Source organism: Panulirus ornatus, chromosome 18, assembly GCF_036320965.1.
Source record: "Panulirus ornatus isolate Po-2019 chromosome 18, ASM3632096v1, whole genome shotgun sequence".
Lineage (NCBI taxonomy): Eukaryota > Metazoa > Arthropoda > Malacostraca > Decapoda > Palinuridae > Panulirus > Panulirus ornatus.
In genome coordinates, this window is record NC_092241.1 from 55,588,955 (window position 1) to 55,604,785 (window position 15,831).

The window sequence follows — 15,831 nt, forward strand, 5'->3', positions numbered from 1 at the left end:
GCAATGAAAACTTCTGAGTAATGTTAAGAGCTTTTGCATTAAATGTAGAGCTTATTAAAAGAGTCAATGGTAGTATGAAAAAGTGGTTTAAAAAAAAAAGATCTTGACTGTAAAAAGCTTATATAATGCCATCAAGACCCCTTTTATGGAAGGGATACTACAGATCAGGGGGTGAGGTGACTGAAGCATGGGTTTTGGTTGGTTGAAACCATCCAGGATGTGTCGTGTGAGGTTTTTGTGCTGTGTGGTAGTAGGGTGAGTAGGCCTACAGCTATGCTTCATAGGTGAGAATGGGATACTCAAGGAGTCTGGATACTTAAAACAGCAGAGCTACAATGGAGAAGCAGGGGTAGCTGGACTGCTTGAAGGGTTTTTAGGACGGGCACAGTGGTACAGTCTCCCGAAAGGTGACTCTACACTTGAAGTGTAACCTTGATCAGGAGGAGTCCAGGAACACCAGTGTATAAAAATTTATAATTTTTATCAAGGATGTAAGGCATGTGTACTCTACACTTGAAGTGTAACCTTGATCAGGTGGAGTCCAGGAACACCAGTGTATAAAAATTTATCATTTTTATCGAGGATGTAAGGCATGTGTACGTGTAGGAAGAGAGGAAAGTGATTGGTTCTCAGTGAATGTAGGTTTGCGGCAGGGGTGTGTGATGTCTCCATGGTTGTTTAATTTGTTTATGGATAGGGTTGTTAGGGAGGTGAATGCAAGAGTTTTGGAAAGAGGGGCAAGTATGAAGTCTGTTGGGGATGAGAGAGCTTGGGAAGTGAGTCAGTTGTTGTTCGCTGATGATACAGCGCTGGTGGCTGATTCATGTGAGAAACTGCAGAAGCTGGTGACTGAGTTTGGTAAAGTGTGTGAAAGAAGAAAGTTAAGAGTAAATGTGAATAAGAGCAAGGTTATTAGGTACAGTAGGATTGAGGGTCAAGTCAATTGGGAGGTAAGTTTGAATGGAGAAAAGTGTTTTAGGAAGTAAAGTGTTTTAGATATCTGGGAGTGGATCTGGCAGCGGATGGAAACATGGAAGCGGAAGTGGATCATAGGGTGGGGGAGGGGGCGAAAATTCTGGGAGCCTTGAAGAATGTGTGGAAGTCGAGAACATTATCTCAGAAAGCAAAAATGGGTATGTTTGAAGGAATAGTGGTTCCAACAATGTTGTATGGTTGCGAGGCGTGGGCTATGGATAGAGTTGTGCGCAGGAGGATGGATGTGCTGGAAATGAGATGTTTGAGGACAATGTGTGGTGTGAGGTGGTTTGATCGAGTAAGTAACATAAGGGTAAGAGAGATGTGTGGAAATAAAAAGAGCGTGGTCGAGAGAGCAGAAGAGGGTGTTTTGAAATGGTTTGGGCACATGGAGAGAATGAGTGAGGAAAGGTTGACCAAGAGGATATATGTGTCGGAGGTGGAGGGAACGAGGAGAAGGGGGAGACCAAATTGGAGGTGGAAAGATGGAGTGAAAAAGATTTTGTGTGATCGGGGCCTGAACATGCAGGAGGGTGAAAGGAGGGCAAGGAATAGAGTGAACTGGATCGATGTGGTATACCGGGGTTGACGTGCTGTCAGTGGGTTGAATCAGGGCATGTGAAGCGTCTGGGGTAAACCATGGAAAGCTGTGTAGGTATGTATATTTTGCGTGTGTGGACGTATGTAGATACATGTGTATGGGGGTGGGTTGGGCCATTTCTTTGTCTGTTTCCTTGCGCTACCTTGCAAATGCGGGAGACAGAAAAAAAAAAAAAAATCATTATTATTATCATTATTATTATTATCATTAAAAAAGGGGATGACTGTATTGTTGACTGGTTGGTAAGGTTATTTAATGTATGTATGACTCATGGTGAGGTGCCTGAGGATTGGCGGAATGCGTGCATAGTGCCATTGTACAAAGGCAAAGGGGATAAGAGTGAGTGCTCAAATTACAGAGGTATAAGTTTGTTGAGTATTCCTGGCAAATTGTATGGGAGGGTATTGATTGAGAGGGTGAAGGCATGTACAGAGCATCAGATTGGGGAAGAGCAGTGTGGTTTCAGAAGTGGTAGAGGATGTGTGGATCAGGTGTTTGCTTTGAAGAATGTATGTGAGAAATACTTAGAAAAGCAAATGGATTTGTATGTAGCATTTATGGATCTGGAGAAGGCATATGATAGAGTTGATAGAGATGCTCTGTGGAAGGTATTAAGAATATATGGTGTGGGAGGCAAGTTGTTAGAAGCAGTGAAAAGTTTTTATCGAGGATGTAAGGCATGTGTACATGTAGGAAGAGAGGAAAGTGATTGGTTCTCAGTGAATGTAGGTTTGTGGCAGGGGTGTGTGATGTCTCCATGGTTGTTTAATTTGTTTATGGATGGGGTTGTTAGGGAGGTGAATGCAAGAGTTTTGGAAAGAGGGGCAAGGATGAAGTCTGTTGGGGATGAGAGAGCTTGGGAAGTGAGTCAGTTGTTGTTCGCTGATGATACAGCGCTGGTGGCTGATTCATGTGAGAAACTGCAGAAGCTGGTGACTGAGTTTGGTAAAGTGTGTGAAAGAAGAAAGTTAAGAGTAAATGTGAATAAGAGCAAGGTTATTAGGTACAGTAGGGTTGAGGGTGAAGTCAATTGGGAGGTGAGTTTGAATGGAGAAAAACTGGAGGAAGTGAAGTGTTTTAGATATCTGGGAGTGGATCTGGCAGCGGATGGAAACATGGAAGCGGAAGTGGATCATAGGGTGGGGGAGGGGGCGAAAATTCTGGGAGCCTTGAAGAATGTGTGGAAGTCGAGAACATTATCTCAGAAAGCAAAAATGGGTATGTTTGAAGGAATAGTGGTTCCAACAATGTTGTATGGTTGCGAGGCGTGGACTATGGATAGAGTTGTGCGCAGGAGGATGGATGTGCTGGAAATGAGATGTTTGAGGACAATGTGTGGTGTGAGGTGGTTTGATCGAGTAAGTAACGTAAGGGTAAGAGAGATGTGTGGAAATAAAAAGAGCGTGGTTGAGAGAGCAGAAGAGGGTGTTTTGAAATGGTTTGGGCACATGGAGAGAATGAGTGAGGAAAGATTGACCAAGAGGATATATGTGTCGGAGGTGGAGGGAACGAGGAGAAGAGGGAGACCAAATTGGAGGTGGAAAGATGGAGTGAAAGAGATTTTGTGTGATCGGGGCCTGAACATGCAGGAGGGTGAAAGGAGGGCAAGGAATAGAGTGAATTGGAGCGATGTGGTATAGCGGGGTTGACGTGCTGTCAGTGGATTGAATCAAGGCATGTGAAGCGTCTGGGGTAAACCATGGAAAGCTGTGTAGGTATGTATATTTGGGTGTGTGGACGTATGTATATACATGTGTATGGGGGTGGGTTGGGCCATTTCTTTCGTCTGTTTCCTTGCGCTACCTCGCAAACGCGGGAGACAGCGACAAAGCAAAAAAAAAAAAAAAATTATTATTATTATTATTATTATTATCATTATCATTATTATTATCATTATCATCATCATTATTATTATTATTATCATCATCATTATACTTAATCGCTGTTTTCTGTATCAACAAGGTAGCGCCAGGAAACAGATGAAGAATGGCCCATCCACTCATATACACATATATATATACATAAATGCACATACACACACATAAACGTATCAAACATATACATACATATATACATATACATATATACACATGTACATACTCATACTTGCTTCCCTTCATCCATTCCTGTTGCTAACCCGCCCCACCGGAAATAGCATCGCTACCCCCCGCTTCATCACTGGGGCAAACAATGGAAAGGTCTGTGGAGCCTGGATATGGATAGGGAGTTGAGGTTTCAGTGCATTACACATGACAGCTAGAGACTGAGTGTGAACAAATGTGGCCTTTTTGTCTGTTTTTCCTGGTGCTACCTCACTGAAGCGGGGGGGGTAGCGATGCTGTTTCATAAGGGGTGGGGTAGCACCAGAAATGGATGAAGGCAAGTATGAATATGGACTTGTGTATGTATGTATATGCCTGTGTGTGTATGTATGTATATGCCTGTGTGTGTATGTATATGCATGTATATGTTATTTATTTATTGTACCTAAATGTCATCTCCCGCGTTAGCAAGATAACGCAAGGAAACAGACGAAAGAATGGCCCAAACACATACACATACATATACATGTATGTATGTATAATACTACCCATCTCATTATCCACTTTCATTATCACCAACATCAGTGTGGAACTCACTTCCTTAAACTCTTTCACACTTCCCCACAATTCCTGCTTCAATTGTAGAGCTAGAACATCAAGGTTCCTCTCCTGAAACATAATACCTGTCCTTCCTTTCTTCCTATCTTGATTACATCCACACAAATGCAGACACCACAAGAGGAGGATAAGTACTCCTCGCATTGCTCCCTCTTTTGACCCATCATTCAAAATTAGAAATACACCTAAGGGGGGGTTTCCAGTCTCCAGCTCCCAGTTCTCTTAGTCACCTTCTAAGACACTCAGGAAACACAAAGGTATATCATTTCTCCCCTATCCCCAGAGAAATTTGAAATGAGATAAAAAAACATGCATCCATACCTGTACTTCATGGCTTTCATGTGGTAAATTAAGTTTTGATCCAATAAAGTCAGTTTCAGTCCATGAATCTCTAACCTTGATGATCTTTGTTTCCATTAATTTCATTGGAAATTGGTCTCCTGATGCTCTCTGACTCAAACTGGATGAAATTACATTGCACTTATTCTCAGCTTCATTCTCTTCCATTGCCAAAACAGCCTGCGTCCCAACTGCTGTGTGATCACTAAAAGCCTTCTTTTTAATTTCCATGTCATCTCCTGGTTCATAAACTTGGAGATCATGATCTTGGGGACATGTTTGGGTTTCCCTGGTAATGTGAAAATGCTGAGACTGACTTTGGTACAGTTTATCCATCTTTTGTGCAGATTTATGTTGAAATCTAGATCCCACAGTTCTATTCCTTTCTTTATCTTTTTTTATCAACACTTCTTTGACTTCACTTGTTTCGCATCTCTGAAAATTATCATGATGTTGAGGCAATGTCTGAGTCTCCCTGGTACTCTGAAAGTGCTGGAAATGATTCTGGTAAATTTCATCCATCTTCTGTGTGGCTTCATACTGAAATCTGGATCTTGCTGTTCCATCTTTCATATCGTTTCCTTTAACCAAAACATCTCTGAATGCTCCTGTCTCATATTTGTAAGCATATTCTTCCACCCTATCAAGGAATCCTTTATCCAACTTCTCTTCTTGATCATCAGATTTAGAGACATCTTTTTTATTCTCAGATTGGTCTTCAATACACATTTCCTTTTCATAAATGTCAATTAAGTTATCAAATTTTGGTAGTTTGTTTACCTTGAGGGATTTGAATCTATTTTGTCTCTTCTTCATTATATTTGCTGCACAAAATTTCAAAACTTGTTTAGGATCTAGAAAACAAATGGAGTCTGGACCTCCATATACCTTTACTTGGGAGCATTTGGGTATTGTTAATAATGCCATATCTTTAGGTGGCACTGCCTTGGCCAAGTTTATATGCTGTTTCCTATTTTGTTTATTACACAAGGAATCTGGGCAGTCCTTACTTTGTAATGTAACTGTCTTGGTCTTCTTGAATTCAGCTTCTAATACCTTTCGTGTAGGCAGCTGTTTTAATAACAAAGGCGAGTAACCTTTTATCATTTCAACATTTTGAGGAGGTTGTTTCGGTAAGGTTAGCAGCTTTGGTATTTTGTTCACATTTACATTTTTTTCTATAAAGGACTGAGATTCAAGATTACCCAAAGTGCTTTGTCCACCTATATTGTGAACTACATTTGCTGAAACTGGTTTGACTTGAACTGGAAGTGATTTTAAGAACAGCTTTTTCTCATCCCACCGTGTTGGTTTCTTTGTATCATGATCAACTGTTTTCTTCAGTGTAACTGTTGTATTCAGCTTACAAGATGCTTTTCCTTTTGTAGTTTTCTTTGAAAACTGAAATCTACTCCTCTTGATAATATTTTCTTGAACAATGTTTTGACTTGGAGGAGTACAATAATCTCCATCTAGATCTGAGGCATGTAATGAGTCTGGCAAAGTGACATCATCTAGTGTGTCATCTGCAGCAAGAACCACAGATTGGTTATGAGCACTTGCATCATCGTCACAAAGGTCTGCTATGCTTAGTCTTTTGCTGTCCTGATGTTTTTTATGTGGCATATGAAGCAGCTTCAGAGGCACACCAACATCTGGATAAAAAATTTCTGAAGGTTCCTCAACAGGGGTGAGACTTTCTTTTTTCTGGTGTTCATATGGTGATACTCTGAGGTGGAAAGCTGGTTTTTCTGCCTCTTTAACTTCAATAACAAGTGGTTCAGGTATATGAAAACTTTTATCATTAGCTCTGAATGATTCCCATGACTTTTCTGAGTCTGAGTATTGAGCTACAGCATCTACAGTGCTTTGCCAGTTAACTATTTTGTCTTTATCTAATCTTTTACTTCTCATCTTTCTATCATTAACAAATTCTTCATTTTCACTCTCAGACTTCAGTGACATTATGGAAGTGACATTCAATGTTGGAGTTTTTGCCTGAAATCCTTCTGATGATTCATCTAACTGAACTTTTTTAGACACTTCCTCCTGAGATATGTTGTCAGAGGGTTTAGTCTCTGCAAGCATACCTACATGATGGAGCTGAAAGATAGTCTTCAATTCTTCCCTTACTGCATCCTGTACAGTCATTCTAAAAGCACTGACACTATTCTGAGGATTGGGTGAGGAATCCTGGATGATATCATGACTTTCATCTACTCCAGTCTTCTTAAATTCTGTTGATTTACAAGACTCTTCCACCACAGGACTATGTTTCCTAGTAATACTGTTGAAAACTGGATGTTCTACATTACAATTGGTCTGCATATTCATGGAGTCTGAGACTTTTCCATATTCATCATCATTGACAATGTCAGGAGCCATTCCCTGATTGCAACTGTTATCAGTTATTCCATTTTCTTGACGGAAATCAGGATTCATTAAATTACTTTCTGGCTTATACCTATTTTCATGTAGGGAACAAGAAACTTTTTCATTGGTAGCATCTTCTCTATCATCAGCAGTAATCTTCTCATTACATAAAATCTGCATATTTTTTTCAGGTAAATGTTCAGTTTTCTGAAGACTGTTTGTGGTCATGACTTTCACTACATCACTGTCTCCTATTTCCCCCACTGTCTTTAAACTAGATGTCAAAAATGATATATTCTTTGCAGCTTTTTCCTTAACTGTCCCTCTAAATGAATGTTCATCTTCAGAACCATATGGTAAAGTGACATATTCTTGCTCATGATTTATGACTTTAGTATCAGTGATGATTACATCATGGGAAGGAACTGTTAAATTTACTGTGGGACTTTGTTTATGAGACTGTTCCCCTTTCATAACCTTGTTTGCCTTGTTTACTAACACTTCTAACTCCGTTGTCTCCGTACTTGTCTTCTTTCCATGTTCAAATGGTACAGCAGCTTTTTTAAGATGAGTATTATGTAAGTTACATGGGCATAGATATTCCCAATTGAGGGCTAAAATAACATCCTTAAGATTTAGATCAACTTTCTTAATGGTACCATGTTGACTTGTATTGTTTTTTGTACTTGGTGTCACAGTTGGAAAACATAGGCTTCTCTCACTGCTCATTAGCCAATGAACTAACTTTATCATTTCTTGAAACTTTTCATTTCCCACAGCACAGCTAAAAGACTTAGAAAGAGACAAAAGATGATTTAAAGGGGGGTTTTGATCTATATTGAATGTAGCAGTATCATTCAAATCCAAAAGCCTTGACCTACTTTTCTCTTGTAACCAAACTGAACTACTCGACTGGCTCCTGCTTTTTATAAAAGTGGCAGATGTACCTCTTTTCCTCCTTGCAGAATGTGATCTACTTCTTTCCGACATATGATGCCTTTTGTTCCTGTTCCATAAGGTTTTGTATTCAGGTTTACAGGATGAACCAGAAGAATCTGTCTCTTTTGATGTATGAAATGATGGGTTTCTTTGATTAGCTGAATATTTTTTCTGAAGTGGAGACAAAGAACGGTTTCTCTTTGAATTTCTCTCAGTCTTTTTTGCATCAAAAGATGTTTGTTCATTTAAATGAAAAACTGTTTTTCTTCCTCCTTGAAGGATTTTAGAATCCAAGTTACGAAAGAATCCCTTTTTTCCAGAACTTAAACTGGAAGGTACATCTAAGACACCCATGTGATCTATAAAATCCAGAACATTCTGCTCAACCTGCTCTATATCATCATTGTGTTTATTCTGGAAAATGTGTCTCTTGATCATAAGTCCCTGAAACTCTCTCTTCTTTATCACATCACTAAACTGAACAAGTTGTGGGACTTGTGCAAAATGTTGTGGGAACAATTCAGCATCCCGTGCAAAGGTCATACTAGCAAAAAGAAATCCAAAGTTTCTAAATTCTTCTTTAACAGTTTCAGATGTTGTTTGTACATCAAAGGATATATGTGAGATAATCCCATAGAGTAAATGGGAATAAGAGCAAGGTTATTAGGTACAGTAGGGGTGAGGGTCAAGTCAATTGGGAGGTGAGTTTGAATGGAGAAAAACTGGAGGAAGTGAAGTGTTTTAGATATCTGGGAGTGGATCTGGCAGCGGATGGAACCATGGAAGCGGAAGTGGATCATAGGGTGGGGGAGGGGGCGAAAATTTTGGGAGCCTTGAAAAATGTGTGGAAGTCGAGAACATTATCTCGGAAAGCAAAAATGGGTATGTTTGAAGGAATAGTGGTTCCAACAATGTTGTATGGTTGCGAGGCGTGGGCTATGGATAGAGATGTGCGCAGGAGGATGGATGTGCTGGAAATGAGATGTTTGAGGACAATGTGTGGTGTGAGGTGGTTTGATCGAGTAAGTAACGTAAGGGTAAGAGAGATGTGTGGAAATAAAAAGAGCGTGGTTGAGAGAGCAGAAGAGGGTGTTTTGAAATGGTTTGGGCACATGGAGAGAATGAGTGAGGAAAGATTGACCAAGAGGATATATGTGTCGGAGGTGGAGGGAATGAGGAGAAGAGGGAGACCAAATTGGAGGTGGAAAGATGGAGTGAAAAAGATTTTGTGTGATCGGGGCCTGAACATGCAGGAGGGTGAAAGGAGGGCAAGGAATAGAGTGAATTGGAGCCATGTGGTATACAGGGGTTGACGTGCTGTCAGTGGATTGAATCAAGGCATGTGAAGCGTCTGGGGTAAACCATGGAAAGCTGTGTAGGTATGTATATTTGCGTGTGTGGACGTGTGTATGTACATGTGTATGGGGGGGGGGGGGTTGGGCCATTTCTTTCGTCTGTTTCCTTGCGCTACCTCGCAAACGCGGGAGACAGCGACAAAGTATAAAAAAAAAAAAAAAAAAAAAAAAAAAATCCCATTACAATAGGGAATACTATCATCACTAGAAAAACCCCTTTGATCTCCACTGTCGAAGTTACACTTAAATATCACTTCAGCACATTTTCTATCATAGATATTATACAACTTGGCATATGTTTCAATCAATGATTTATGCTTCCCTGACTTCTCCTTTACTTCAAGCGATTCTTTCCTTACTTCTGTTATGACTACATCTGTATTTTTCCAAAGATCAAAAAGTCTGGCAGCTTTATCCTTCAATAATGTGGGTAGACTAGCTGGCTCAGGTATAATATTAGCCAAAGCTTGAGCAATAAGTGGACGTGGTGGAGCATTACTTGCAGCTGTCAAAGCCGTAGCAATCAATTCATCTTTCCAAGTATCAGCATCTGTCAGTTTGTGAAGTTCCTCCACCCAAGACAGTATCTCAGCAGCATGTGTTTCATGGCTGACTTTTCTCTGCAAAACAAAGGAAACAAATTATATTGAAATCTGGAAAATAAGTTTGTACCATAAAGTACAAAAATCTGATCTATGCAATTTCTGTTAATCTTATATCTAGTAATTCATTCTAGGAAATTACCAAATTACAATGTTTTTCTCAGCACTGAGCAATGGTTAACTCATATATTTGGAAACATCCTTATACTGTTATCTCAAACACATCCTTGTTCAACATATTCAATTCTCTACATAAAACAATTCATATTTTCTGTCATGCAACTTTTCCTGTATTACAAACACCATATCATATGCATAATCTTTTGAAAACATTCTGGTTATTAATGTATCAACACCTAACATCAAAGACCTCTTAGCAAAGCTTAAATTCACTGTTTCAGTATGCTCCATTTTGGTTAAGCCTCGAAACAAATGAAGAAAATGAAACATCAAATATACAACTGAGTGAAAAGAATTAATCTTTCTTTCACTAAGTATATATGATGGGAGAGATGTAGAAGCATGAAAAGATAGAAAATATAATCAGTTCTAAAGAGGAATATCAACAGATGGAGATAAGAGAAAACAGATACATATGGTGGATATTGCACAGACATGTAAATTTTGTCAAAGAAATCTTACTCTGAGAGACAAAAAATTTATCTTTTTGAGCAGCACTCAAGCTAGTGTGACTGTACCCTCTGCATCAACAGACCTGATTTTCATAGATCCTGAGAGAATCTAGCTAATATTTTAGGAGGTGGCTATTACCCACTAGGAGAAGCAATTACACTACATCTATCCCTCACTTAGTAGAGAGCTGAAGAGCTATCTTTTAAGTGAAATTCCAGTCAATGAAACTTGCTTTCCCATGCATTACTATTACATAACAGAAGATATGGTCTTGCAGAAAATAAAATGACCCAAAACATAATAAAAACACAATTAAGCATTTCTTTTCTCAGACTTATCCATCACTTCCCACATTAGTGAGGTAACACCAGAAACAGACAAGAAAGCCCACATTCAATCACATCCATTCTCTTGCTGTTATGTGCAATGGACTGAAATCACAGCCTCCTATCTACAGCCAGGCCCCACAGACCTTTCCGTGCTTTCCCCTATCAACTTCACATGCCCTGGTTCAGTCTACTGACAACACATTATTCCGTATGCCACATCTTTCCAATTTACTCCATCCTATACATATATGTCATCCTCTTGCAATATCAGACCCCCAACCACTCACAATATATTTCAATCCATCCTTCAAACTCCAGTCTGATCTGCCCTTCTCCTTTTCGCCTCCATTTCTGACACAAATATCCTCTTTGTGGACCTCTCATTCATTCCTTCCATATATCCAAACCATTTCTGCATACCCTCTTCAGCTCTCTCAACAACACTCTTCTTTTAACAGCTCTCTCTTACCCTTTTACCACTTACTTGATCAAACCATCTCATGCCACGTATTGTCCTCCAACATTTCATTTCCAACAAATCCATCCTCATCTCTTCCCCCATGCCTTGCATACATACAACATTAGGACTATTATACCTTAAAACATTCCCATTTTTAACCTCCCAAATAACTACCTCTCTTTCCAGACATTTCTCAGTGCTTCAAGAAACTTTGCTCCCTTACCCACTCTGTGACTCTCTTTCACTTCTATAGTTCAATTCATTGTCATGTCCTCTCCCATGTATCTAAAACACTTTCATTTCCTCCAAATTTTCTCCATTCAAAGTAAAACCCTAACTAACTTGTCCTTCTGCTCTTACAAACCTAATAACCTTGTTTTTATTCACATTTACTTTCAACTTCCTCTTTCATACACTCTCCCAAACTCAGTCATCAACTTCTGCAGTTTCTCACTGAAATCTGCAATCAGTGCTGCGTCATCAGCAAACAATAACTTAACTCACTTTTCAGGCTCCCACACCACCTACAGACTGCATAAACACCCTTCTCCCCAAGACCCTTGCATTCTCCTCCCTCATCTCTCCTCCCATATACAAATTAAACAACGAGGGTGACATCATGCACCCCTGCTGCAGGTCAACCTTCACCTGGAACCACTCACTCTCCTCTAATCCTACTCTTACATCCACCTTTCACTCCTGATAAAATCTTCTCACAGCTTCTTGTACCTCAAGAATGTAGAAAACTTTTTCACACATGTGATATCTATTCTTTTCATATTTGTTACCATTTCCTGCCACACAAAGGCAGTGTCAAGAACACATGAACAATGGCCTCATTTTCTCACATCCACACTTGAACTGTCATGTATAATGTGCCAAGAGCATGAGCTCCCCCATCTACAGTCAGGCCCCACACACCATTTCATGGCATTCTCACCACAGCATAAGTCCTGGTTCAGCCCACTGACAGCACATTGCCCCCTCCCTAACAAAACACTTCAATTCGTTCTATCCCAGTCATGCCTCTCATCCTTCTGAATGTTCAAGCCCCAGTAATTCAAAACCTCTTTCATTCCAACTTCCCACCATCTTTTTGGTCTTGAAAAGACGGTTATACAAGAGTGACAGTGGAGAGAAATAAAATTCAGCAAGTAAGACACAGAGTGATTGTTTCATGTTAGCCCTTCTATTGTAGCAAAATCTCATCATAGGTACTCATATGTAATTACCCTCCATAGCTCCTTCTACTTCTATCACATATATCCTCAGTCTCCTATTACTCATGCTTAACATATCTTCAAACCGTTTTAGCACACCCTAGTCAGATCTCTCAGACTGTGCTTACTACTACACCTTCCTCTTACACTATCATTCCATACATGATCAACTGAAATCACATTGAATATTATCCTCAGGTATTTCATTTCCAACATATCCACTCCCTTTCTTAATAATGTAACAAAGTAATCACATGACACAGCAGTTGCTGAATATTGCATGGTCTAGCTATTGGTGTGGGCACACAAGTAGCCAGCTCTCGGAAGCAAAAATTTACTCATCTAGTTTCATCTTGAAATTTCCACAGAAACATCTTTGTAGGCATAAATGCACATAAGATAATACTGCACCACTAAATTACTGAATTCATTGGACATGCTGTCACATGTTCTGGAGTCTAGCATCCTGGTGCGAGGTTGGGAAATAACTGACTGTTCCTTTACATCCCAAACAGTCCAATAAGTCCTTATCTTAAGGTACTTACTGTACTTGAAATTCATTAGACCAGTATTTCATTGGAAGTCACCTTCTTGCCCCCCCCCTCACCTTTCTAACATTCTGTTTGATGTATCTGTTTATTCATTATTACTATACTACAATTACTGTATAACTAAGATCATCAAAATAACAGGGCAAAACAGGTATCTAATCATACTAGAAAATCAATTCATAAACACTGTGTATGGGCAATGTATTTGCACTGTACTGCAGTTACTGAAAAAGGCTACAGATTCCTTAAACTATTATTTCAATGGCAGTTCAACAAGGTTTGAAGACCTTCGCTTCCTACTATCTGACAGATGGAGAGATTTTAAATATCCAAATCAAAACTTTGTAAATGAACTGGTTCCCTGATTCATTTGTTCCCTTACTGTGAAATTCCAGAAAACAGGCAAATGTTATGCAAGGGAAGGTGGGTAGTAGCTGGTTGATAGGCATCCAACGACCAGGGAGGTATATTACCAGTACTGGGTATCGGGAGGGTTAGTGACAACTGCGTGGTGAGCTAGCACTTCAGTGGTTGTCAAGCTGCACTCCTTCCACCCAGATAGCTATCTTTTCTTTTAGCCTCACCCACACATGGACTACTAGCATTCTGTCCACCAACATACAATCTCTCCTTGTCATGCATAACACTTGGAAACACTTAACTTACACAACCCATTCTTCATAACATTAGATTTTCCTGTGGTGAGCACCATGTGCTAGCCCTAACCTTACAGCAAAAATGATAGGAGTAGCAGACATAAGTGGTAGGGAGGAACATTTAGGCAGGAGCACTTAAGTAGAAACAATAGGCAGAAGTAGCAGGTAGGAGCATTATGTAGAAGAAGTCAGTAAAAACATTAAGTAGGAGCCTCTGCAAACATTGTGCTAGAGTTGCTTTCTGCCAGTGACCTTTTAAGGATGAGGCACAAAAAGCTAAGAAGTAGCACCTGAGTTTACTAGTTATGAAGACTCTACTGCCATGGTCAACCCCTTGAGGGAGTTCCAGACTGGAACAAGCATCAGAGATGTAGACAGAATGATAGTTAGGGTGTACCTGAACTATTACTTAAGTATCTGAGCATCTGAGCAGCATTACCAGGCTCTACTTGCATATGATTATGCTGCAAGTGAAACATCAGCTTCGGCAAGGTTGTAATCATCATCAATAGAGGAAAAGGAGTACAATCTCACCTACAAAATTTTCACTTACAAGAGATTCACTGTTTCCCTGCTTTTGACTGTAATGCAGCCTTGAAGGTGCAGATGCCCCATAAGAAGGTCCTTAGGTTATAGGATTATTTACTTATAGAATTTCTAGAAGTAAATAAGGGGAAACAGAAGAAAGAGTCATGCAGGGAGTGCTCATCCTCCTCCAAGGTTCAGACTGGGGTGTCTAAATGTGTGTGGATGTAACCAAGATGAGAAAAAAGGCGAGATAGGTAGTATGTTTGAGGAAAGGAACCCGGATGTTTTGGCTCTAAGTAAAACGAAGCTCAAGGGTAAAGGGGAAGAGTGGTTTGGGAATGTCTTGGGAGTAAAGTAAGGGGTCAGTGAGAGGACAAGAGCAAAGGAATGAATAGCACTACTCCTGAAGCAGGAGTTGTGGGAGTATGTGATAGAGTGTAAGAAAGTAAACTCTAGATAGATATGGGTAAAACTGAAAGTGGATGGAGAGAGATGGGTGATTATTGGTGCATATGCACCTGGGCATGAGAAGAAAGATCATGAGAGGCAAGTGTTTTGGAGCAGCTGAGTATGTTAGCAGCTTTGATGCACGAGACCAGGTTATAGTGTTGGGTGATTTGAATGCAAAGGTGAGTAATGTAGCAGATGAGGGTATAATTGGTGTACATGGGGTATTCAGTGTTGTAAATGGAAATGGTGAAGAGCTTGTGGATTTGTGTGCTGAAAAAGGACTAGTGATTGGGAATACCTGGTTTGAAATGAGAGATATACATAAGTATAAGTATGTGAATAGGAGGGATGGTCAGAGAGCGTTATTGGATTACATGTTAATTGATAGGCATGAGAGAGACTTTTGGACGTTAATGTGCTGACAGGGGCAGCTGGAGCCTGATCATTATCTTGTGGAGGCAAAGGTGAAGATATGTGAGTGGTGAGAATAAGTGAGCTTCGAAAGGAGACTTGTGTGAGGAAGTACCAGGAGAGATTGAGAGCAGAATGGCAAAAGGTGAGAGCAAATGATCATAAGGTGAAAGAGAGAGGAATGGGATGTATTTAGGGAAGCAGTGATGGCTTGCGCAAAAGATGCTTGCGGCATGAGAAAGGTGGGAGGAGGGCAGATTAGAAAGGGTAGTAATCTAGGAGGTGTATAAAAGAAAGTGGCAGGAGGTCAAGAGAAAGGAGCAAGAGGTGAAAAAGAGGGCAAATGAGAGTCGGGGTGATAGAGTATCTTTAAATTTTAGGGAAAATAAAAAAATGTTTTGGAAGGAGGTAAATAAAGTGCGTTAGACAAGAGAATAAATGGGAACATTGGTGAAGGGGGCTAATGGGGAGGTAATAACAGATAGAGATGAAGTGAGGAGATGGAGTGAGTATTTCGAAGGTTTGTTGAATGTGTCTGATGATAGAGTGGCAGATATAGGGTGCTTTGGTCAAAGTAGTGTGCGAAGTAAGAGGGTCAGGGAGAATGGTTCGGTAAACAGAGAAATAGTGAAAGCTCTGCAGAAGATAAAAGCTGGTAAGGCAGCAGGTTTATATGGTATTGCAGTGGAATGTATTAAAAAAGGGGGTGACTGTTGTTGGCCAGTTGGTAAGGATATTCAGTGTATGTA

The 15,831-nt window shown here is 40.0% G+C and overlaps 1 protein-coding gene across 1 annotated transcript in view; it reads right to left on the reverse strand.

The window, feature by feature from the left end:
• The window catches only part of LOC139755123 (uncharacterized), a 161,108-nt gene that overhangs the window by 11,462 nt on the left and 133,815 nt on the right, over positions 1-15,831 (reverse strand). Inside the window, exons 19-20 of the mRNA XM_071673266.1 lie at positions 9,424-9,862; positions 4,558-8,522 (exon numbers count right to left, since the gene is read on the reverse strand). Coding sequence (XP_071529367.1) covers positions 4,558-8,522; positions 9,424-9,862 — 4,404 coding nt within the window. The remainder of the gene's footprint in view (positions 1-4,557; positions 8,523-9,423; positions 9,863-15,831) is intronic.